This window comes from Colius striatus, unplaced genomic scaffold, assembly GCF_028858725.1.
Source record: "Colius striatus isolate bColStr4 unplaced genomic scaffold, bColStr4.1.hap1 scaffold_38, whole genome shotgun sequence".
Lineage (NCBI taxonomy): Eukaryota > Metazoa > Chordata > Aves > Coliiformes > Coliidae > Colius > Colius striatus.
Window position 1 is genome coordinate 96,390 of NW_026908522.1, and position 23,155 is coordinate 119,544.

The 23,155-nt window shown below is 60.5% G+C and overlaps 1 protein-coding gene across 3 annotated transcripts in view; it reads right to left on the reverse strand.

Annotated features, from left to right (window-relative positions):
- The window catches only part of ARHGEF11 (Rho guanine nucleotide exchange factor 11), a 29,088-nt gene that overhangs the window by 1,202 nt on the left and 4,731 nt on the right, over nucleotides 1–23,155 (reverse strand). The window contains exons 2-40 of one of the 3 annotated variants that reach the window (XM_062019987.1): nucleotides 19,327–19,418; nucleotides 18,743–18,841; nucleotides 17,395–17,444; nucleotides 17,245–17,302; nucleotides 16,570–16,748; nucleotides 16,372–16,443; nucleotides 15,435–15,554; nucleotides 15,201–15,255; nucleotides 15,046–15,122; nucleotides 13,952–14,074; nucleotides 13,731–13,805; nucleotides 13,352–13,453; nucleotides 12,881–12,979; nucleotides 12,278–12,320; nucleotides 11,792–11,888; nucleotides 11,562–11,684; nucleotides 11,285–11,308; nucleotides 10,691–10,835; nucleotides 10,324–10,420; nucleotides 9,861–9,890; nucleotides 9,390–9,516; nucleotides 8,431–8,610; nucleotides 7,953–8,000; nucleotides 7,270–7,457; nucleotides 7,014–7,160; nucleotides 6,476–6,555; nucleotides 6,194–6,319; nucleotides 5,981–6,098; nucleotides 4,029–4,207; nucleotides 3,871–3,946; nucleotides 3,477–3,644; nucleotides 3,237–3,324; nucleotides 3,028–3,129; nucleotides 2,729–2,808; nucleotides 2,397–2,636; nucleotides 2,004–2,273; nucleotides 982–1,074; nucleotides 331–539; nucleotides 3–189 (exon numbers count right to left, since the gene is read on the reverse strand). In XM_062019987.1, the coding sequence (XP_061875971.1) occupies nucleotides 3–189; nucleotides 331–539; nucleotides 982–1,074; nucleotides 2,004–2,273; nucleotides 2,397–2,636; nucleotides 2,729–2,808; nucleotides 3,028–3,129; nucleotides 3,237–3,324; nucleotides 3,477–3,644; nucleotides 3,871–3,946; nucleotides 4,029–4,207; nucleotides 5,981–6,098; nucleotides 6,194–6,319; nucleotides 6,476–6,555; nucleotides 7,014–7,160; nucleotides 7,270–7,457; nucleotides 7,953–8,000; nucleotides 8,431–8,610; nucleotides 9,390–9,516; nucleotides 9,861–9,890; nucleotides 10,324–10,420; nucleotides 10,691–10,835; nucleotides 11,285–11,308; nucleotides 11,562–11,684; nucleotides 11,792–11,888; nucleotides 12,278–12,320; nucleotides 12,881–12,979; nucleotides 13,352–13,453; nucleotides 13,731–13,805; nucleotides 13,952–14,074; nucleotides 15,046–15,122; nucleotides 15,201–15,255; nucleotides 15,435–15,554; nucleotides 16,372–16,443; nucleotides 16,570–16,748; nucleotides 17,245–17,302; nucleotides 17,395–17,444; nucleotides 18,743–18,841; nucleotides 19,327–19,418 (4,466 nt within the window). Of the gene's footprint in view, nucleotides 1–2; nucleotides 190–330; nucleotides 540–981; nucleotides 1,075–2,003; nucleotides 2,274–2,396; nucleotides 2,637–2,728; nucleotides 2,809–3,027; nucleotides 3,130–3,236; nucleotides 3,325–3,476; nucleotides 3,645–3,870; nucleotides 3,947–4,028; nucleotides 4,208–5,980; nucleotides 6,099–6,193; nucleotides 6,320–6,475; nucleotides 6,556–7,013; nucleotides 7,161–7,269; nucleotides 7,458–7,952; nucleotides 8,001–8,430; nucleotides 8,611–9,389; nucleotides 9,520–9,860; nucleotides 9,891–10,323; nucleotides 10,421–10,690; nucleotides 10,836–11,284; nucleotides 11,309–11,561; nucleotides 11,685–11,791; nucleotides 11,889–12,277; nucleotides 12,321–12,880; nucleotides 12,980–13,351; nucleotides 13,454–13,730; nucleotides 13,806–13,951; nucleotides 14,075–15,045; nucleotides 15,123–15,200; nucleotides 15,256–15,434; nucleotides 15,555–16,371; nucleotides 16,444–16,569; nucleotides 16,749–17,244; nucleotides 17,303–17,394; nucleotides 17,445–18,742; nucleotides 18,842–19,326; nucleotides 19,419–23,155 lie in introns of all 3 variants that reach the window. The other 2 variants (XM_062019986.1, XM_062019988.1) reach the window with 2 other exon arrangements.

Here is a 23,155-nt window from a genome sequence, read left to right on the forward strand (position 1 = left end):
ACCTGGGGTGTTGGTGGTGGGGCCCTGCAGACTCCTGAGGGTACGTGCCAGGGGGCTGTCGCCGTCGGGGCTGGGGGGCTGCTGGGACCACCCGTCCATCTCCAGAGCTGAGCCTCCCAGGGGGGTGGCAGTGGCCGAGGAGCTGCCCCCCAAGGACTGCAGCAGCTGCTGGTGGGCTGCTTCCACGGCCTGCAGGGCGACCAGGAGAAAAGGGAGGGCAGGTCAGAGGTGGTGGGTGCAGGTTTGGGGCTGAGACCCTCACGCCCCTCTCCCTGAACCCATGGTGGGACCCCTGCCCCGGGCTTTCCCCAGGCTGGGGAGGGGACTCACTTTCAGCTTGTCGAGCTTCAGCCTCAGCTGCTCGATGGTGTGGAAGATGAGGTCCATGTCGTGGAGGGCAGCTGGGGGTGCTGGGGAGCCCTCGTCGGGTCTTGGGCGGGTGGGCGCCTCCTGCGGGGAGCCCCACGGGGGGTGGAGGGGCAGCGCAGGGGCTGGGGGCTGCGGGGGTCCCACGGGCATGCTGACGTAGAAGTAGTTGCCTGAAGAGGGGATGAGCAGCATTAGCATGACAGGGACCTGCCGAGGGAGGCGGTGGTGGCTGCTAGGGGGTTGTGGTGGCTCCGGGGGGGTTGTGGTGGCTCCTGGGGTGTTGTGGTGGCTCCTGGGGGGGTTGTGGTGGCTCCTGGGGGGTTGTGGTGGCTGCTGGGGGGTTGTGGTGGCTCCGGGGGTGTTGTGGTGGCTGCTGGGGGGTTGTGGTGGCTCCTGGAGGGTTGTGGTGGCTCCTGGGGGGCTCGTGGCGCCCGAGCTCGTGCCCCCCTCCCCCGCAGAGGCTGGCAGGTTGCGCCCCTTCACGGCAGGATCCGGCCACAGCCCCATTTCCAGCCGGTGTGTGCAGGGGCTGCCGTCGGGGGGACACCGGGGGGGAACTGGGGGGCTGCAGGGGCTGGGGGGGGTGGGGGGGGCTGGGGGCGGGGCCTTTACCAGCGACCGGAGCTCCGCCTCCTGCCTGCAGCGCGGGCGCTGATTGGCTGCTGCCGGGAGAGGGCGTGGCCTCCGGAGCGCCCTGCGGCGCGGCTGCGCGCGCGGAGCGGGGCGAGAGGGACGCGGTGAGACCCCGATAGCGACACCGGCACCCCGATAGCAACACCGGCACCCCGACAGCGACACCGGCACCCCGATAGCAACACCGGCACCCCGATAGCAACACCGGCACCCCGACACCGGCACCCCGATAGCGACACCGGCACCCCGATAGCAACACCGGCACCCCGATAGCGACACCGGCACCCCGACAGCGACACCGGCACCCCGATAGCAACACCGGCACCCCGATAGCAACACCGGCACCCCGACACCGGCACCCCGATAGCGACACCGGCACCCCGATAGCAACACCGGCACCCCGACAGCGACACCGGCACCCCGATAGCGACACCGGCACCCCGACACCGGCACCCCGACACCGGCACCCCGACACCGGCACCCCGATAGCGACACCGGCACCCCGATAGCAACACTGGCACCCCGACACCGGCACCCACCACCAGCACTTGCCACTGACACCCACCACCAGAACCCACCACCAGCACATGCCAACACCCCATCAGCAGCACCCACCAGCAGCACCCACCAGCAGCACCCACCAGCAGCACCCACCAGCAGCACATGCCAACACCCCACCAGCAGCACCCACCACCAGAACCCACCACCAGCACATGCCAACACCCCACCAGTAGCACCCACCACCAGCACCCCACCACCAGCACATGCCAACACCCCACCGCCAGAACCCACCACCAGCACCCACCACCAGCACCAACATGGGGCAGAGGGGGTTTCCCCTGTACCTCTTGGCCTCCACAAGCCCCCAGCCCCAACCCAGCAAAGCTCAGGCAGGCAGGGAGCAGACCCCGAGTCCCAGTGAGGGCCAGGGGAGGGAGAGGAGAAGGGTCCCCACTGCCCCTCACCCTCCCCGTTGAAGACCCTCGCTGTCACCCCTCTACCTTTTCGGACGACTTTGTAGCTGCTGGGTTCCTCCTGCGCTGTCCTGTCCGTGTCCTCCTGGCCCCTCTGTGTCTCTGTGACCTCAGCAGCGTGGGAGGGCTCCGCTGGCTCCTCCTGGGAAGCCGAGTCCTGGCTGGTGAGCGCCGAGGCCGAGCCCCAGGCCGGGCCGGCACCCGCCATGACCGACGGCGTGGGCGTCAGGTCGTCCTCAGGCTCCACGTCCCGACAGCCCAGGAGCCTCCGGAGGATGAGGAGCCGCAGGTTCTCCACTGGCAGGGGACGTGGAGAAGTGTGTGTGTGGGAAGAAAGAGGCAGATTTGGGCTTCAGCTGCCCTGAGAAGAGGCTGCCGTGGCAGTGGAGCCTCCCCACTGCAGCCCCCCGCAGCACTCACCATCCTCCAGCGCTGCCTCTGCCAGACCCTCCACACCAACAGCCCCCGGGAGCGCCAGGCACTGGGGGGTCCTGGCCCTGTGCTCGGCTGGGAGGGGGTCAGCCCCCTCCTCCCTGGCCTCTGTGGGCAGGTGGGCTGTGGGCAGCTCCTCCTCCTCTTCCTCTGCCTCGCTGCCCGTCGCCTCTTCCAGCTGCGCCGGAGGCTTCTCCCTGCCCAGGAGTGTGCTGGGACTGTCGTTTGCTGTGGGGAGAAGGGAGGGGAAGGGCTCAGAGCCACATCCTGGCTCCGACAGCCACACAGTGAGCATCAGCCAGGGCTTGAGGGGAGCTCACCTGAGCAGTCCTCGGCCTCTGCTCCAGAGCTGGCACCTCGGGAGAGGAGGGGGGAGATGTGGGGGTCCTGTAGCCCCAGGCTGCAAGGACAGAGAGGGGTGTTAGGCAAGAGGCAGGAACCATGGACTCGGGGGTTGCACCAACCCGAGGGCAGACACAGCCCAAGCCCCCTCACAAGGTGCCAGGTGCCCCTGCAGCCACCCCCAGGTCCCCAGTGACCCCATCCCAACGGGCCATGGCCTCACCCCCCAGCACCCACTAGCATGGCCCTGGCTCCCAGGCAGGGCCTGGCTGCTCACCCAGAGGGTGCCACACGGGTGGGCTCCGGTGTCCGGCGCGGGGAGGGGAAGGTGACATTCCTTGTGGCCCTCTGCACTGCCTCTTCCAGCAGCTCCATCCACCTGCCAGGCCAAGAGCCCCTCGTCAGCTGGGGCTGCTGCCCCCCGAGAAGCCCCTGCCCAGGCAGGCACTGCCCATGGCTGCCAGGCCCTGTCCCACTCAGCCTTACGTGTTCTTCTCCGAGGACGTCAGTGCCACCAGCTCGTAGATCTGGGGTCCCAGCTCTGACGTGCAGATGATGAAGAGGGCTCGTTTATCTGCAGCAGGTGATGAGCAAAGTGAGAGTGTGGCAAGTGCTTTCAGTCACCCCACTGGCCCAGCTGCCACCAGCACGGGACACACAGCTCAAGGAACAAGGGGGATTCCTCAGTTCCAGCCCTCCTGGCTTCCCCATGGCCTTTCTGCCTACCTGTGGCCACGGAACGGATGAGCACCGAGTTGAGCTTGAGGACAGGGCTGAAGGTCTGTTTGTTGTCTGAAGAGCCCAGTGCAGTTTTGCTGTGGCACTTGAGCACCAGTTTCTCGTCCTGCTTCTGCAGCAGCACCAAGAGGTCCTCGAGGAGCAGCACATGCAGGTCTGAGGCAGGAGACAGAAAGTGGAGGCTCAGCTGGAGATGCACTTACAAGCCAGGAGGAACTTTCCTCCTTGCAGCCAGGAGGGACAATGGCCTGTCAGATGTGGGGGGTTCAGAGAGTCCCTGTAAGGCGGCTGGGGTGAAGTGCCCATGTCCTAGGGGATGCTGAAGACGCAGGGACAAGTCTCCCAGCACTCCTGGGTCCTGGGTGGTGGGGAAGGTCCATACCCACAGTCTTGTCCTTGCTGATGCGCCAGCTGAGTGGCCCCTCGTGGATCATGCAGCGGGAGGTGAGGTCCAGGCTCTGCAGGAAGCCAAGAGTGATGGGGAACACGGGCTGGCCAGACCCCCAGCACCCCCTCTCACTGCCTGGAAGCTGGGGCTACCTTGAACTCAGCAGCCAGGGGGTTGCTGGTCCTCTCCAGTGAGGTGGCATCCAGGCGCTTCTGGTAGCCCTCCAGCCGGTGCCGGTTCTCCGCTCGCTTCACGGCCTCGTTCACGTGCCTCAGGATGTCCCGGCACTGGTCCCGGGCTCGGCACAGCTTGTCGTGCTCCGAGGTGCCCGCTGGCACGGGCAGAGAGGTGAGGGGGAGGGTCAGCAGGCATCACAGCACCCAGAGGGTGCTGCATGAGGCTGTCCCTGTTTCCAGCCACATCCCAGGCAGACAGTGCCACAAGCACAGAGCTGCCTGTCCCAGCCACATCCCAGGCAGACAGTGCCACAAGCACAGAGCTGCCTGTCCCAGCCACATCCCAGGCAGATAGTGCCACAAGCACAGAGCTCCCTGTCCCAGCCACATCCCAGGCAGATAGTGCCACAAGCACAGAGCTCCCTGTCCCAGCCACATCCCAGGCAGATAGTGCCACAAGCACAGAGCTCCCTGTCCCAGCCACATCCCAGGCAGACAGTGCCACAAGCCCAGAGCTCCCTGTCCCAGCCACATCCCAGGCAGACAGTGCCACAAGCACAGAGCTCCCTGTCCCAGCCACATCCCAGGCAGACAGTGCCACAAGCCCAGAGCTCCCTGTCCCAGCCACATCCCAGGCAGACAGTGCCACAAGCACAGAGCTCCCTGTCCCAGCCACATCCCAGGCAGACAGTGCCACAAGCACAGAGCTCCCTGTCCCAGCCACATCCCAGGCAGATAGTGCCACAAGCACAGAGCTCCCTGTCCCAGCCACATCCCAGGCAGACAGTGCCACAAGCCCAGAGCTCCCTGTCCCAGCCACATCCCAGGCAGACAGTGCCACAAGCCCAGAGCTGCCTGTCCCAGCCACATCCCAGGCAGACAGTGCCACAAGCACAGAGCTGCCTGTCCCAGCCACATCCCAGGCAGATAGTGCCACAAGCACAGAGCTGCCTGTCCCAGCCACATCCCAGGCAGATAGTGCCACAAGCACAGAGCTCCCTGTCCCAGCCACATCCCAGGCAGACAGTGCCACAAGCACAGAGCTGCCTGTCCCAGCCACATCCCAGGCAGACAGTGCCACAAGCCCAGAGCTCCCTGTCCCAGCCACATCCCAGGCAGATAGTGCCACAAGCACAGAGCTGCCTGTCCCAGCCACATCCCAGGCAGACAGTGCCACAAGCACAGAGCTGCCTCTCACAGCCACATCCCAGGCAGATAGTGCCACAAGCACAGAGCTGCCTGTCCCAGCCAACCCCAGGCAGATAGTGCCACAAGCACAGAGCTCCCTGTCCCAGCCAGTCCCAGGCAGACAGTGCCACAAGCACAGAGCTCCCTGTCCCAGCCACATCCCAGGCAGACAGTGCCACAAGCACAGAGCTCCCTGTCCCAGCCACATCCCAGGCAGACAGTGCCACAAGCCCAGAGCTCCCTGTCCCAGCCACATCCCAGGCAGATAGTGCCACAAGCACAGAGCTGCCTGTCACAGCCACATCCCAGGCAGACAGTGCCACAAGCACAGAGCTCCCTGTCCCAGCCACATCCCAGGCAGACAGTGCCACAAGCACAGAGCTGCCTGTCACAGCCACATCCCAGGCAGACAGTGCCACAAGCACAGAGCTGCCTGTCACAGCCACATCCCAGGCAGACAGTGCCACAAGCAGACAGCTCCCTGTCCCAGCCACATCCCAGGCAAATAGTGCCACCAGCCCAGAGCTCCCTGCTGACAAGAACCTTTCCCAGCCCCAGGACCCCCCCTGGCTCAGCTCTTTCTGCACCCCAGTGCCCTGGGTTTTTGCCCTGGATGGAGAGAGGCAAAAGTCTCATGGTAGACAGAGATCATCTCCTGCCAGGCAAAGGGTATGCTGGGGATGGGAACACACAGCCCAGAGAACCTGGGGACGAGCCCCCTGTGTCCCCCCAGCCCCTACCCTCGGTGTGCTTAATGATGTTCTCCAGCAGCAGCGGGTACTTGGTCAGACGCTGCATTTCAGAGATGATCAAGTCCTTGAGTTGCAGGCGCCGGCACTGCGGGTTGCTCTCTGCTTCCTGGGGTGGAGGGAGGAGGCAGAAAAGCCCCAAAGTGGGATTGGGAGAAGGCAGAGGAACAGTGGGGCAAGGAAAGGCCCAGGAGAAGGACGGACCTGCATGAAGATCTGGAAGCGGGTCTCCTTGCGCTGCTTGGTTTTGATCAGCTCCAGGGCGATGGATTGGTAAGAGCAGAAGTCAGCAGCCACCTGCTGGATTTCCTCTTTGGCCATGCCATCGAACTGGAGGGGTGCAGGGGAGAAGCAGGCTCAGGCACCCCCCAGACCTGGCCTTGAGTCTCCTAAACCTTGGCACAGCCACAGCCAGTGGCACAACAGTGGGGTCACCTCCACCTCCCCTTAAAGACATTGGACCCCAGGGGCTCTCCCACTCCTTACCCGAGACAGCATGAGATCCCCGATTTCTTTGATGATTGGTCCTTCTTCCCGGAGCTTCTTCATGGATTCAGAGAGAGAATCTGAGAGAGGATGTGAGAGACAGGCCTCAGTGTGAAAGGAGCCCCTGAGCCACCCACCACTCATCTGTGCAAGAGCTGAGCTGCTTGCCCCAGAGGGTCCCTGCCAGCTCTCCTGTGTGGGTGCAGGCAGGAGAGGCTGAGAGACGATGGGCTTCGATTGCTGCCATGGTGGATGCAGCGTGTCAAGGAGTGTGACACCAGAAGTGTGTCCTGAAAGCATGCTACACCAAGGGCTGGAACAGACCAGGCAGAGCCCAGAAACAAAACCAACCCAACGTGCTTTGGATCACTCCCAGGAGAGGGAAAGGGAGAAGCTGGAGTGGCGAGACAGGGTGATGCTGAGGTGTGTGACCGTGCAGGAGCCCCAGGAAGCTGTGAGGCCACGTGGGCCACCCTCTGCTCCCACTGCACGGGGCTATTTCCAGGTGAGAGCAGGAGCTGAGTGGGAAGAGGCTTACTGTGGATTTCTATCAGGTCAGGGAGGTTGGGGAAGAGGAGTGCCAGCTCTTCCCTGGACAGCAGGCTCTCCTTCTTCATCCGCTGGTAGAAGAGGAGGTCGAGGACTCGGAGGATGCGGAGGTGAGACCCTTCGGTGGCAAAGAGCTCTGTGCAAAAGGCACAGGGGTGGAGAAGTGCCCAGAGGAGCCCCTTGGTGCTGAGGTGCTCTGCCTGGGGGGGGTGTCTCATGTTCCTGGGGTGCCCTTTGCTCCTTACCATTGATCACCTCCTGCCGATCGATCTCTTTCTGCGGCAGGTTGGCCACCAGCTCCCGGCTCACCGTGTGCTGCCAGTTCTGAGAGTCCATCTCAGGCTCCAGATCAGAGAGTTGGCCCTGCTCGTCCTCCAGGAGATGAGGTAGGAAGGGATCTGCACCAAAACCCAGGTTGGGCGACTCGATGCTCCTGGGAGGGTGAAAGGCAGCGGTGGGAGTACTCTGCAGCCACCTGCATCCAACCAGCCCAGCCCAGCACAGCCAATATCTACCTGGGCCCTATTTCGGCTTGAACCTGGGACCTTCAGCACAAGAAGTACAAGCCTCTGACTCTTGAGCTAAAAGACTAGGTCCCCCAGCAGACATCTATATAGGTCCTTTAAGCTCCTGCATGAGACACAAGGGAACAGAGCTGCCCCCTTGACTCAGGAGGATGGAGAACTACTGGGGCCTCCCTCCCTCCATGGGCATCGCTTCCCCTTGTGCTCTCTCAAGGCTCACTTATGGGCAGGGATAAAGCTAGGAAGGCACAGATGGAGCCCCTCTGACCCCCAAAGTGGGGGCACAGCCCCAGCACACCCCTAACAGTGATCCTCCTACTCTGAAGGCAAATTGGCCCCGTGGAGCCTGGCCAGCTCGGGGGCGGTGTGGTAGAGACCTCAGAGATGGGGTTTGGGCCACTCACCTGCGTCCCATCTTCGGAGTGTACGGGGGCGTGGGGTTTTCCAGTGACCTGGGGAGGGATGGGAGAGTCACCCTCATTTCCTCTCATCTTGGTCCCTTCTAATCCCACCCCTGTATCCCATGAGGCAGCACCCAGCAGTGTTTCTGTTAAGCCCCTCTAGTAACGTGTCTGGTGCCACCGGCTGCAAGAGGAGTCAGGTCACAAACGGGAAGTAAAGCCCAATGCTCTTGCTTTTCCTCTGGCAAACATCAGCCAGGAGGCTCTGCTGGGCACTGTGGGGTCAGGACCACACTAGTCTGTGTGGCTGCAGCTTGCCTTGGACCCACAGGCTTTGCAAAAGCTTTCCCAAGACACAGTGTCTCAGTCCAGGGTGTGTTCAGCTTTCACACCCCTGTCCGTCCCAGCTCCTCTCTGAAGCCAAACACGCTCAGGGGAACTCAGGTCCTCCCTTCCCTGGGGTTTGGCCAACGCCTCCCACCTCGTGGACAAGCTGGAAGCAGAAGATGATGCCGACTGGTGAAGCCTCGTGGCCTCGGCTGCAGCGTCCATGTCCACGTCACTGCGGGACCGCGGCACGTTCTCTGCCTTCCGGGACTTCTTCATCTCCTCCCGGCCTTTCAAGCTCTCTGAGCGGCCCAGCTTGACCTCAGCACGGGAACTGCAGGGAGACCAAGCCAAGAACAGGCTGAGCCTGGTGCTGGTGGGCAGCAGGATGAGCCCAAGCCAGCAACGTGCCCTCGTGGGCACGAGGCCAATGGCAGCCTGGGCTGGGTCAGAAGGGCTGTGGGCAGGAGGTCAGAGAGGTTCTGCTGCCCCTCTGCTCTGCCCTGTGACACCACAGCTGGGAGAGTGTGTGCAGTTGTGGCCCCTCAGCTGCAGAAGGACAGGGAGCTGCTGGAGAGAGCTCAGCACAGGGCACAGAGATGCTGGAGTGGAGCATCTGCCTTGTGCTGAAAGGCTGAGGGAGCTGGGGCTCTGCAGCCTGGAGAAGAGGAGCCTGAGGGCTGAGCTCAGTCATGTCTGCAAGTGGCAGGAGGCTGGAGCCAGGCTGTGCTCAGGGATGGCCAATGACAGCACAAGGGGCAATGGGGATAAACTGGAACAGAAGAGGTTCCAAAGCAACACAAGGAGGAATTTGTTCCCTGATGAGCTGAGGGAGCACTGGCAGGGGCTGCCCAGATGGGCTGTGGAGGCTCCTTCTCTGGGCACATCCCAACCCCAGCTGGATGAGTCCCTGTGTGCCCTGCTCTAGGTGCTGCTGCTCTGGCAGGGGGTTGCACTGGATGAGCTTCCCAGGCCCCTTCCAGCCCTTCAGATGCTGTGATTCTGTGGGACAGGCAGGGATGTCCCTGAACACCTAAACCCACCGAGAACTGTGGTGGGACCTCCCTGAGAGCACAGGAGGGATCCAGACCCCCAGGTATCCCCCTGCCCTACCCGTCCAGCTCCAGCAGGTCCTCAGGAAAGCTGCCAGTGGAGAGACGTTGGGTTCCAGGCTCCTGGCTCTCGTAATGCTGGTTGTTCTCAAAGTGCTGGATGATGTTCCTCACATTGCCAGGTTTGACTGCTGGGGTGGAAGCAGGAAAAGCAGCTTTAGTGAGATGGGGCAGGAGATGCCGGTGCTGCCGCCCACCCCGTGGCACCACGGCCTCGGCCGCCTGCCTGAGAGGGCACCATCCAGCTCGGCCTGCAGAGGCAAAGGTGCTGGTGGCCCTGTGACTGCTCACTGAGGGGACTTCCCCCAGACCCCAGCTTCCTTGGGGAGATGTGGTGGAAGAGGCACGGGCAGCCCTGCTCTCCTCTCAGACTCCACCAGCCCATCCCAACGCCCCAGAGAGCTCAGAGTTGGGGGGACAAAATCAAACTAAGCACGTGAGGTGTGTGGCAAACAAAAGAAGAGGCTTTTACCTTCAACAGGGGACAAAGGGACATGAAATGCTGAAAGGAAAAACAAAAATGAGATGTCAAATCAATCCTGAATCTCAGCAACCAAGGAGTCAGAGGGAAAACGTGTGAGCTAACAACATGAGAACTCAAAGCAGAAGGGGAAGAAGAGGAACATGGGCACACACATGTGTACACACACGTGCACACTCTTGCTTTCCACCACCTCAGCCCTCCCAGGAGCTGTGGCAGCCTGCAGGATGGGATCCATGAAGTAAATCTAGGGGCAAAGCTCAGCTCTGCTCCCTTCCCGCTCCCTTCAAAGCCATGGGGGAGCACAGATGGTTGAGACAACAGGTTTCCAGCAAGCAGCTGGAGGAGAGCAGAAAGTGGCTGCTGCTGGGTGAGTGAGAGTCCCTGAGGCACACAGACAGCTGCAGAGCTTCAGGCAGCAGGGTGCAGCACCCCACAAGGCCCTGATACTCACTGCTCTGTGAGGAGATTTTGGGCTTCCCAATGTACTTGAGGATGGGATTGCGTTTCTTGTCCTCCAGGGCGTCCTTGTCCTTCTTTGTGCTGCTGCTCTGTTGGGACACCCCAGAGGAGCACAGATAAAAACACATACCACCACACAGGCCTAGAGAGTGTCCCCAACCCTCAGCAACGCTGCCTGGATGCTGCAGCACCAGATGCTGGAGAAGGGATGAGCCCAAGATCTGGTTCTGCCCTGGTACCAAACAGCTCTCCAAGGTGTGTGTGGGGAGGTGTCTGGAGAATCCCTCCATGGGTCACCTCAAAAGATGCAGCAAGAGCCTGGCCTGGGGCAGAGAAGCAGCTGCCAGCAAGCCACCCACCTTCTTGGTCTTGGGGAAGAAGGGCAGCCACTTGTCCCTGTCTGGGAGAGACTGGGCCTTCTCGCTGGTGCCGGCCACCCGGGGCTCCCGGCTGCGGATGCCGGTGTGGTTCATGTACGTGCTGAGGGCAAAGGCCATGGGGGAGCTGGAAGAGAGGACAGCGTGAGGCTGGACATCTGGCACCAGAACAGGGCATCCTGGGCCAGGGGAGACAACAGGGGAGGCTGGGACACCCTGTGGGGCTGTGTGGGCAGAGAGAGTCCATCTCTCCCTAGATGGGAGAGGACAGCTGGGTTGGGAGGCAGGGCAAGGAGGGAGGAAAGGCAAGATGCAGTTCAAGGGGCTGAGCTGGGGCAGGGAGCTGTGCCAGATGGGGCTGGCAGAGGGCTGCCCCTGGCACACCAGGACCCCAAGGTAAGTGTTCAGACCAGGGTGAATGGCCTGGGAGCCCACAGGGATACACCTGGCATGAGGAGAGGGTGCCACAAGCCAGCACGGGAAGGGGATGCAACTCCTGTCCTTTTGCCTCCTCAGCTAACTACTGTAAGGCAGCTGCATCTGGATGTGCTCCTGCTGTGCCCAGGGGCCACTCACCTCCTGTCCTCTTCATATTTTGACCTGGAGACAGAGATGGGGAGGAATAAAAGAGCTTGTTTGGAACAGGCTCCTCTGCTTGCAGCATCAAGCCCTCCATCCCACACCTCCTGCCTCTCCCTGCACCCAGCACCTGCCCTAAACTCTTCTTCCCCCCTCCAAAGGCAAATGTGTGGATCAAGGAGCAGAGCTGGAGCTGGTTTCTGAACCCCTTCCCCACACCCTCACCCTCAAATCCAAGCAGGGCAGGGAGCCTCCAGGGTAGCCCAGCACTCACAGGATGTCACCCAGCTGGGCCAGCTGCTTCTCAGCCACTTGTCGCTCCTTTTGGGGGTCCCCATCCAGGTCCAAGAGGTCGTTCTCCCCGTACAGACTCCCCAGGCCCATGGTGCGCTTTGTTCTGTGGAGGACAAGGCTCAGGGCAATGAGCCTGGGCACTGGCCACCCACTGCTGACACCAGGCAGGAGCCCATCGAGCTCTGTGGGGCGTCTGGGCAATTGTCTTACCTGTAGTCCTGGATCTGCTCCTGTATCTCAGGCATCACCATCTCCTGAGCTTCAAAGAGGGCAGCTCGGACATCATCCCCGTTCCTCAGGCGAGTCTCTGGGGATGGGAGAGGAGAGTCAGTGTCACCAAGTGTGCTCAGCATGCAAGGAAGGGCACAGGGAATCCCTGGGCAGTGCCAGGCCTTTGGGCAGAGCAGGGCAGGCAGGGAGACTGCAGGCAGTTACTTTCCAGGCTGGGCCAGTCTATCTCCCCATTTTGCACACCCAGGCTGAGACAAGTGCCCAGCAGCACTGGGGCTGAGCTGGGGGAGAGCTCAAGAGCCCCAGTCCCAAACCTTGGCACATCACCTCTAGGAAGGCAACAGGCAGAGTCCTGCAGAAGTCCTTTGGGATCCTGCTTTGGCATTCTAATGAACAGCCCTCCCCTCTCCTCAGAGCAGACCGTGGGTGCTGCAGCAGGCCCTGGGCCAGAAGCCCCTCACTCACCAATGTCAGCCAGGAGCTGCTCAGACACTTTCACTCGGAGAGGCTGGAGAGGGAAGGCACAACAGAAGAGTGGCTCAGCACCACTTTCCTGCAGCAAGCAGGGTTGGAAAGAGCTGGGGATATGGTACACAGGCCAGAGCCATGCTCAAGCCAGCATGGAGAGGGTGCCTCTTAATCCTGTACCATCACCCCAGGGCAACTTCTGTAGCCAAAGGGGTATGAGCTGGGGGTCTCACACACCAAGCATCCAGCACTCATCCCAGCACCCACCAAACAAACCCCTCTGGAGCAGCACAACGGGACCCTGCTCCCTCCAAAGGGTCACCAGCCCCCAGGAGCACTACTGGGACCCTCCTCCCCTGCCTGTGCCGAGCTTCCAGGCCCTGGGCAGCCGCAGTTGTGCAAGGTTTGTGTGCAAAGCCTTACGCAACGGCTCACACTGATGTGGAGGAACCAGCAGCAAACAAAGTGACACCAGTGGCAAAACACCGTTAGAAAGAGCATCCCCAGGCAGGGCACACATCACCCAGTGCTGCTTTTACAGCTGATCCCCTGCAGGGACAAGGATTCCTGTGCAGGTGCCCAGCCCAATCCCGCCCTTACCGCGTTCCTGTCCAAGAAGATGTTCCAGATGTCCTTCCCCAAGCCCCGGGAATCCTTGGCAGCTGTCTGCTGGCAAACCTCTGTGCATAAGTAGAAGAGCTGCAAAGAGAGGGAGAGAGGAGGTGGGCAGCAAAGGAAGGGGAAAGTTTAGAAGCAGCGAGGCGAAAGGCTGAGTAAAGCAGCAGCTGTAGTGCCATGAAACAGGAAATGATTGCTGGGGGCTGAGAAGGGCAGCACCTCGCTGTGCCACGCCTGGGACGAAGAAGAGGAAGGGGAGGAAGGGGAGAAAGCGGCACTTCACACTGTGGTTCCCTCTCCAGAGCTGTGGGAACCACTGGCTCTGCCTCAGCCCGAGCCAGAACTTTGTGATGGACTCAGCAAACCCTGAGGGGATGGTGCTGAGGGCACTGCCCCATCTGCACCCACCATCCAGCTTGGTGCCTGCACCAGTGACACCAGTGGGTCCCTTACCAGGGGGCTGGGATCTGCCTGGGAGAAGATGTAACGCAGGAAGACCCCCAGATGTGCTGGTCGGGATTTCAGCTTGCCCAGGTCCTGGAAGAGGGAGTCACACTGTGCAGAGAAGGGAACACAGGAGAAAGACACACTTAGGAAGGAAAGGAACTAAATCATCTGGATTGGGCCCATCCCACAGCTCAGCACCAGGGTAAATCTCCAGCTCCAGCACCCTTTTCCTACCCCAGGATGGTCTGTCCCTGGATGCCCCAGGGAGATTTCTAAGTGGCGCCAGGGCACAGGGGCCACAAAGGGACTCACAGGGCTGGGGGACAGCTCTGTCCTCTGAAGGAGAGGGGACCAAACCCAAGCACATCTCAGCTGGCATTATTACCTCATTGTTGAAATACCCCAGGTCACAATCCTCCTCTGGCCCAATGATGAGGGGTCGTCCCGTGCGCTCCAACCCCTGCCAGGGAGAGAGGGGACAGCCAGGAGTCAGACACACAACTTTTGGGAGGAGAGGAACACCTTTCCCCCTCCTTGCAGCATCCAGCCTGCTACTCCTGAGCTTGAGCAGTGGGGAACTCCCCTTTCCCCCTGTCCCCAGCCCACCTGCTCAGCAGAGGGGGTGTCGGAGCCGTGGCGCCGGTGGTGCTGGAACAGGCGGCCGCTGATGACCGGGCTGGTCCTTGGGCTCTCCAGGTCAGACAGGATGGAGTTACGGTTCAGGGAGATCTGCTCAGGGTGGCAGTGCCATGAGGGATGTGCCCCATCACTCACCCAACCCTGTAGAGGCACTTGGGGTTGTCTTGATGACAGTTTGTAGGTCAGAGGGCAGAAAAGGATCTGGGGGTGTTAATGAGGCAGCAGCGTGCCCAGGGGGGCAAGAAGGCCAGTGGCAGCCTGGCTGGGCTCAGTGGCAGCAGGAGCAGGGCAGGGATTGTCCCCTGTGCTGGGCCCTGGGGAGGCTGCAGCTCCAGGGCTGTGTCAGTGCTGGGCCCCTCACTCACTGCCACAGGGACACTGAGGGGCTGCAGCGTGGCCAGAGCCGGGCACAGAGCTGGGGAAGGGGCTGGAGCACAAGGGGCTGGGCAGGGGCTGAGGGAATGGGGGTGTTGAGGCTGGAGAAGAGGAGGCTGAGGGCAGCCAGCAGCACTCTGTGACACTCCCTGCCAGGAGGCTGCAGGGACCTGGGGGTCAGGCTCTGCTTGGGACAAAAGGAACTGGCCTCAAGTTGCCCCAGGGGAGGTTGAGGCTGGAGCTGAGGCAGAACTGTTTCCCTGAGAGGGGTGTCAGCCCCTGTGCCAGGCTGCCCAGAGAGCTGGGGCAGTGCCCAGCCCTGGAGATGTTCAACAGACACATCACTGAGGTGCTGAGGGCTGGGGCCAGTGCTGGCCCTGGCACTGTGAGGTGAGGGGTTGGACTCCAGGAGCTTCAAGGCCTCTTCCAACCATAATGATTCTATGAAAAACTTTGGGGTGCTCTTCATTCTGGGGGTCAGGACAGAACAAGGAACATAAGCCCAAGAAAATCAGAGCCAAGGCCACATTAAAGGAATTCAGCTCCTTCAGCCAGCAAGCAAACAATTCTGATTGCAACAGCATCTTCTCTGCTCCTGAGGAGCCCATCTGGGCTTCTCTCCCCATACTCAGGGCCCAGCAGAAGTTGGGGTGAGCTCCCCAGAGCCACAGTAACCCCACTCTCACCTCGCTTACAGAGGGGAATCGCTCTGTCCCCGACTCCAACCCGCTGTCACCGTCCTGTGAGTCCAGGGAGAGGCGTCCTGGGAGCAGAGAAGAACGAGCTGCATGTTCAGGAGGTGGGGACACAGGGATGGTCCAAGCTGCTGGCAGTAACTCACCTTCCATTACCCTAAATCCAGCCAAGCTGGAGTCGCTGCAGAGCCTCCCAGCATCCTGCAACACAAGGAGGTGTTGGACTGGTGGGGTGTTGGATGTGGACACCCAGGTGTGGGGCCAGTGAGCCCACAGCAGCAGGCTTTGGAAGGTTGAGAGGGCCCCCCCAGGCCTGGAGGGAGCTGGGAGGATGGCAGGATCCCCTGAAAACAGGGTAAAACCCCACTGATATCACATACCATGGAGGCACCAGTCTCCTGGAGGATTTTGAGCTGCAGCTGGCTGACTCGTCGACGTGCCCCCTCAATCTGCTCCTCCACCACGGGGGCAGGGTTCCGGCTGTAGGCCTCATAGAAGCGCTGAGCAGAGACATGAGAGGGGACAACCCCATGAACCCTGTCCCACCTCCCACAGGGAAAAGGGGTTTGGTGAGCCCATGGGGTGAAGCATGAGAGTCCTGGTTGAGAACAAAGTGACCCTGAGCAGCAACGTGGGCTCGTGGGCAAGAAGCCAACGGCAGCCTGGGGGCAGCAAGAGAGTGTGGGCAGCAGGGCCAGGGAGCTTGTGCTGCCCCTGTGCTCTGCCAGAGCTGGGGAGGCCTCAGCTGGAGTCCTGTGGCCAGGGCTGGGCTGCCCAGCTCAGGAGAGACAGGGAAGTGCTGCAGAGAGGCCAGTGCAGGGCTGCCAAGATGCTGAGGGGCTGCAACATGTGTGTGAGGAGGAAAGGCTGCAGCCCTGGGGCTGTTGAGCCTGGGGAACAGAAGCCTGAGCTCAGGGGCACCTCAGCAATGCTGCTCAATCCCTAAAGGGTGGGTGTCAGGGGGATTGGGCCAGTGTTTGGTGTGTGGTGGCCAGCGACAGGACAAGGGGCAACAGGCACAGGAGAGGAAAGTGCTTTGATGCTGAGGGGAGGGAGCCCTGGCCCAGGCTGCCCAGGGAGGGTGTGGAGGCTCCTTCTCAGGAGGTTCTCAACCCACCTGGACACGTTCATGTGCCCCCTGAGCCAGGGGAACCTGCTGTAGCAGTGGCTGGGGCTGGATGAGCTCTGCAGGGCCCTTCCAACCTCCACCATTCTATGCTTCCATGAGCAGGTCACTGTGTGCTGCAAGGCTCAGGAAGGCAGGAGAGCAGCAGGCAGGCTGCTCCAGAGAAGAGCAGAGCTGTGTCACCACTGTACCTGTAACTCAGCCTCCTCCTGCCGCAGCATGTTGCGGAGAATCTGCGTCGCGTGCTTCTGCACTTCGGGGTCCTGCAGTTTCAGATGGATGCAAAGAGATGGGCTGAGCTTTGCTTTCTTCCTGCCCCACTGCACTAAGGGGGGTGGTGGGACAGAGCAGAGCAGCAGCACGGGTGGGAACATCGTGCAGTCTGGTACCTGCAGGGGCTTGGGGTCGGTGATGCGCTGGGGCGGAGGCAGCGGCGGGGGAGGAGGCGGTGGGGGGCAGGCAGGGGCCATGTGGGGAGCCCCCGCCGTGCTCACGTCTTGCTGAGAACTGGAGAGTCCCACCGAGGGAGGGGGAGAGCCCAGGAGGGTCAGAGCCACGTAGGCACCAGCTGGAAAAGTTTGGGAGGGGGAAAGGGAGGTGAGAAAGCCGTTAAGTCACTATGCACATCTGACGGGTATGGCGGCAGCGCGGTGGGCACAGCCCTGTCCCAGTAAGCCACCTCTGCCCTGGCAGCTGTTACCCCAGCCCACCCTGCAAACAGGCACTGGGAGGACTGGGACAGGTTCTCCCATCCTGCCCTTGGGTTGCATCCTGCAGCCTCCAGGGCTGAGGAGGAAAGAGATGCCCCTCTCAGCACCACATGGCTCTGGCTGAGGCTGTCAACAGCGACATGTGCTTTGAAGACCCTTCTGCAGGGCAGGCTGTGGGTGTGAGAGCTGGGGGCTGGCTGCCACCACTTCTCCCAGTAGCTGTTTGGAAAAGTGTTCCTGCACAGCCACACCATCTCCTCCCCTCCCACCCCCAACAGCCTGGGCACCATGGGCCATCTGGTGGGGACTGGGGCTGCTGAGAAGGAGCTGCTGCAACCCCTTGGCCACACTCACATTTGATTAACTTCACCACTTCAAGGTGAGAGCTGTTGGTCACCATCGTGCCGTTCACCTGGGAGAGGAGAGAGGGGGTCAGAGGGGATGGCACAGGGGCCTGGAGCCCCAGGGGGAGAAGCAGTGGAGGCAACAACCAGGGATGCTCACCTTGACTATCCGGTCTCCCTCCTGCACCCCAGCTCTCATGGCTGCGCCCCCTGCGACACAGGGAGGAGAGATGGGTGTCAGGAAGGGTGGAGGTGGAGCTAAGGGCCCCACTCCTGCCAGTCTCAGAAGTTCTTGGCATATTCTGTGCCAGGGTGGGGGCCACAGGGACCACTGAGCAGATAATTCCCGTGGGACAAGGCTGGTGACCAAACCTTGGGTGCTGCACACACAACACCCAGGACACATTCAGCTCCCAGCTCATCCAGACAAGCCCTCCTCCGCTCACCCAGCCACACTCCAGCCTTTTCTACTCATCCCAGGATGGATGAGGGTGCCCCAACCTGTCACCCCACCACGCAGGTTGACTCACACATCTAGAGAGCCACCACATTGTCTGGATCCAAAGGCATTGCTCTGCCTCCTCCCCCCAAAGCCTGTCCTTTAACAAAGCTCCTGAGGTTGGAATACACACACACACACAGAGATCACTTCTCTTAAAGCCAAAACCAAGAGGAAAATGTTTCCATCAGGTTCAGCTCCCAGCCAAAGCCCTGAGACAGCAGCAAAGCTCAGAGTGGAAAGTCTGTCGGATTGCTCGGATTCCTTCGCCTTTGACGGTCTCATTATTGGCAGCCCAAGGGAGCTGGGAGGGGGAGCACAGGCTTCTGGGCTCTTCTGGACCTGGGGTCCTCATCTCTGTCCCCTCAGCCAGAGCCAGAGGGAGGGGGTGGATGTGGAGGGCTTCTCCCTCAGCTCCAGCTGCAGGCAAGAGGCTCTGGAGCATTAACCTGCCCTTGAAACTCACAGTGTTTTCCCTTTCCTATTTTCTCTTTTTTCCCCACCTGGCTTGAGGGGGAAAGGGGCAGGAGGTGGGAACATCCTGCTGTCAAAATAAGCAGCTCCTTGTCTCTTTTAGACTGCTGCTCCCAGCCCTGTCACTCTGCAAAGTCATCACACAGCAAAGCTCCTGCAGCACAGCTCCAAGAGCTGCCCAGGGCTACAGAAGGGAATCCCCCACTCCTCCCCCACCAGCAGCTTGCTGGGTTTACAAGATGCAGGGAAAGGGAGGGGGTGTAGGGAGGAGGTGTAGGGAGGTGGTTTAGGGAGGGGGTGTTGTGACTTTCTTCCCCCAGAAACACCTTCTTTCCCCTCAGCAACTGTGTCCTGTCCATTCTGGCCAACGAGAGACCCCACAACAGCAGCAATTGGGAAGGAAAACCCCTTTCTGCCACGTTTTTCTCACAAGGGGTGTGGCTTTGGAGTGTTTGGGGAGCTCCAAATATATCTCCTGCCCCCCTCAGCCCTGCCCTGCCCTGGCCCTGCCTGCTGCCAGCCCAGTCCCTCTCACCTGGCCGCACCGACTGCACCAGGACGACTCGGTCCCCGCTGACGGTGAAGCCGAAGCCATGTTGGTCCTTCTGGATGATGACACAACGCTGGACCAGACCTAAGGAGGAAGAGGAGGGTAAACCAGTGAGGCTCTGAGCCTGGGGCACAGGTCTGGCTTGTGGGATCCCCCAGCTGCTCCTGCTGACTCTCCCAAGCCCACAGCCTAGTGCAGAGCCCCCCGTGCACCCCAAAGTCAGCAGAGATAATTCAAGATAACCCAAGAGCAGAGATAATTCATCCTCACCCTACAAACCCTTTGTGTGATGTCCCTGCTCCTGAAAACAGGGTGCCCTGGCAAGGACAGGCAAGGTGGGAAGAGCTTCTGGCTGTGGGCAGCTGGAGCATCACCCCTGGCCCCTCTGGGCTGCTTTGATGCCAGCTGAGGAAAGGTCTTGCCCACCTCAAGTGGACATAGTCTTGGTCTGGGTGACTTTGGGTGCCCTGTCCCCAAGAGCAGTGTGCCAGCAAGCTCCCTGTGTGGACAGGATGCTAAATGTAGTCCTCAAGTTCAAGAGCAGCAGAGAAGGGAGCAGGGAAACCCACCTGTGGTTTCGGAGGAGTCGGAAGGTTGGCGGCGGTGCCCGGGAGACCTGCGCCCTGCTGACGAATCACCCAGGGAAGACAGGCTGCTTAACCTGCAGAGCAGGGGGACAGGTCAGGGAAGGGGATGGCTGCCCATCCAGCCACAGCTCTGGTGGGGGACAGCTGGACAGAGTCATGCTCCAGCCATGGCTCCTTCTCAGGCTTGGGATAAAGCAGCTGCACGGAGCTGGAAGGTGAAGGCAGATAGTGTGGGCACGTGCTGCCTGGCCCTCCAGCTCCCTGTCCCCAGACTGCCTCTTGAAAAGGCTCCTCTCCATCCCCACAGGGCTCTGGGGAGAGCCCCAGGGGAGACCCCAGCTTGGGGCCAGGACTCTGAGGTACTTGTGTTTGCTGGCAGAGGCTGCCTGGGAGAAGAGCAAAGGCAGCAGGCGAGGGGATGCACGGTGCAGCACAGACAGGACGCAGCTCAGCGGCAGGTCTTTACCAGGCTGCAGTGGGGCTGATGGAAGGAGAGACACAAAGCAGCAAGGGATGGGTGAGAGAAAGATAAGACAATGGACAGGTACTTTATGGCCTTCCCCTCTCTGCAGCAAAGCTCTGGGTGCTGGATGGGTGCGTGGGCTGAGGCCTTCAGTGCATCAGAAGGACACGGCACATCCCCTCGCTGCTGTGCTGGAAGGACTGGGACAAGAAGCAAGAGCTTGTCTGCACGACTCTTTTTAGCCCCAGCATTTATCCTCCAGCTAACAAGAGTTCTGCAGAAGTCAAGGCTGGGCAGCCATCCCTGCAAACACTGCTTGAACAAGGTTGGTAGGTTCAGTGTGGTCGGCAAGAGACCCACAAGCTGTGGCCTGAGGAAAGGCAACTCAGAGCAGTCCCCAGCCTTCACCCCTCCTCAGAGGCCTGACTCTGCCTCCAAACCCAGCTCCATCAACAAAATGAGGGCTTTGGGGTGCTGCCTTCTCTTCCCTGTGCCCTTCACCATGCCATGCCCCCCAGGGACAACAGCCCAGCTCTGCTGTCCTGTCCCTCCTCCTGACCAAACCAGCCACGTTAAGACAGGGCCAGAGGGGCCAGAAAGCAATGGGAAGAGTGAGAAAATGAAGGTGCTGCTGGAGGAAAGAGCAGCCAGTCTCTGCCTCACACCCTGAAGGTCATGATGAAGCAAGGGTGCAGGATGAGAGCACAAAGCAGCCTCTGACCCCGCTTACCTGGGCAGGTGAGGCTGCCTCTTGCTGCCCGTTTGCCTGTCGAGGAGGACAGAGACAGGAGTGGTGGCAGTGAGAGGTGGTACAAGGACACCCAGAGGACAGCAGGGCATAGAGTGGGGGAAAGAGGAGACAAACAGATCAAGAGGCAGAGATGTGACAGGTAACAGAGAGACAGCATGCTTACAACCTTGGAGGAGGGTGGTGGGACCCTGAAACACCTCCCTGCACCCAGCACGGCCCCTCAGCACCCGCCACGTGACTTGCCTTGGCCAGTGCAAGTCCTCCTGGTTTCATGCCTTGCCTCTAGATGATGGAGAGGGGGAAGCAACACCCCTCAGCATCACCCCTTGGGCAGGGGGCTGCCTGGAGGCAGGCTGGAGGAAGCACAGAGGGGGTATCACCTGGGCAAGCTTTGCCCCTGCCAAACCCCCTCCCCTTGCTAAAACAGTGAATATTGCAAGTCCCCAAAGCCAGGTGAGACTCAGCCCTGTGTGAGGTTCCTAACAGCAACATAAACCCAACATCCCTGCTGCTCCTCATCTCCTTCCTCCCTCTAGGGAGATGAATTATTAGGAAATACTTCATTTAAGGTTGTGTGGACAATCTTAATCCAGACCTGATGTGAAGAGCCATTATGCCACAGACTTCACTCACCCTGCTGAAGTGGGTGATAAACCAGAACCTTGGCCTGAAGAAGCCTGGGCACGAGGGATTGGCATCCCTAACAGCTCCCTGAGGAGCTGGGGGGCAGGAATGAGCCTGGCTTCTTCCAGATTCAAAGGCAATCACAGGATCTGAAGGGCTGGAAGGGGCCTGGAAAACTCATCCAGTGCAACCCCCTGCCAGAGCTGCAGCACCTAGAGCAGGGCACACAGGGACTCATCCAGCTGGGGCTGGGATGTGCCCAGAGAAGGAGCCTCCACAGCCCATCTGGGCAGCCCCTGCCAGGGCTCCCTCAGCTCAACAGGGAACAAATTCCTCCTGGTGTTGCTTTGGAACCTCTTCTGCTCCAGTTTATCCCCATTGCCCCTTGTCCTGTCATTGGCCATCCCTGAGCACAGCCTGGCTCCAGCCTCCTGCCACTTGCAGACATGACTGAGCTCAGCCCTCAGGCTCCTCTTCTCCAGGCTGCAGAGCCCCAGCTCCCTCAGCCTTTCAGCACAAGGCAGATGCTCCACTCCAGCATCTCTGTGCCCTGTGCTGAGCTCTCTCCAGCAGCTCCCTGTCCTTCTGCAGCTGAGGGCCCCAGAATCAAGGATGGGGACCAGCTCCCTCAGTTGACAGGTAGGTGCAGGATTAACCCCACAGGATTACCCAGCACTGAGGGCACACAGGGCAGGTCAGACCCAAGGACCAGCTCCTCTTCCCTCAGCACCCTGGCTGCCAGGACTCAAGGCACTGCTGCACAGCAGGACACCCGTTAAGCCTCTTCATCAGCGGAAGCTCCCTGATGCCTGAAGGTGCCAGGACACAGCTCAGCCAGGAGCCACCAATCCACCACCAGCACCAGGGGAGGAGATGCCAATGCTGTGGCAGGAGCCCGTTTCCATCCTGCTGGAGGAAGCTGGGCCAGCGCTGGCTTACTGCCGTCTAAAAGAGCAGTTTAATTCGGCTTTGAGTAAGCTCCTTTCTAATTGACTTACAGAGAGTCAAAACACGCCATTTTAAACCCAACACCACCAGCTCAACAGAGACCTGACCCTGGCACTTGTTTCCAGACAGAGAAGCAGGTTTCAATGCTCTGAATGCCCAGTCCTCTGGTTTTCCTACAAGCTGGAACCCCAGAGCCCTTTGCACGATGCTCAAATCCTGCAGCCACCCTTGTCTCACCAGTGCCCACCTCAGCACCAGCACCTCCAGCCACATCCCATGTGCCACCCTGAGGGGTTTCTGCTCTTAATTTCCCTGATTTCAGTTAAATCACAGCTATTTGCTTGTCATGAACCTGCAACGGGAGTAAGACGTTCTGGGCTGGGAGAGGGCAGCGAGGGGTCACCCAGCCAGGTGAAGGTGGGCACAGCCAAAGAGGAAAACCAGGGAGGAAAGTAAAACCATCAGGCACACTAAGGAGCAAAAGTAGGCACAGGAGCTGCCAGCCCACACAGAGCAAAGGCTGCAATTAAAAGATTAAGAGAGGAACAGGATGAAATCCTCAAAGCAGGTCAGCCTCCAGCCAGAGCTTTGTCAAACACTCCCTCTGAGACCAGGGGCTTTGAGGTGGGTTTTTTTTCCCCCTCCCAGGTCTTCAAACAGCTGCTCCCTGTGAGTCCAGCTCCAGTGAGACAAAATGTGTTGTGAAGAGTCAAATCCTGCCCTGGCACGCCTGGAAACCCGCTGCCCTTCGAAGGGAGCAGGGGAGGCAGGGCCAGTGTCAGCCAGGAGAAGTTGCCAATAAAAGAGAGAAATCTGGAAGGAAAAAAAAAACCCAAACCCCAAAGCTCCACAAAACTCCATCAGTTGAAAACTGAAACTAAAGTCTTGTTGCCACTGAGTCACTGCTTCCAGCACAGCCTGACCAGACGGTCTGTGCCACGATGAACCCGCCGTCGCCTGTGCCAAAGCCTCTCCCAGGCCACAGCCCCACGGATGCTTTCACATACTGGTATTCTGGGGACAGG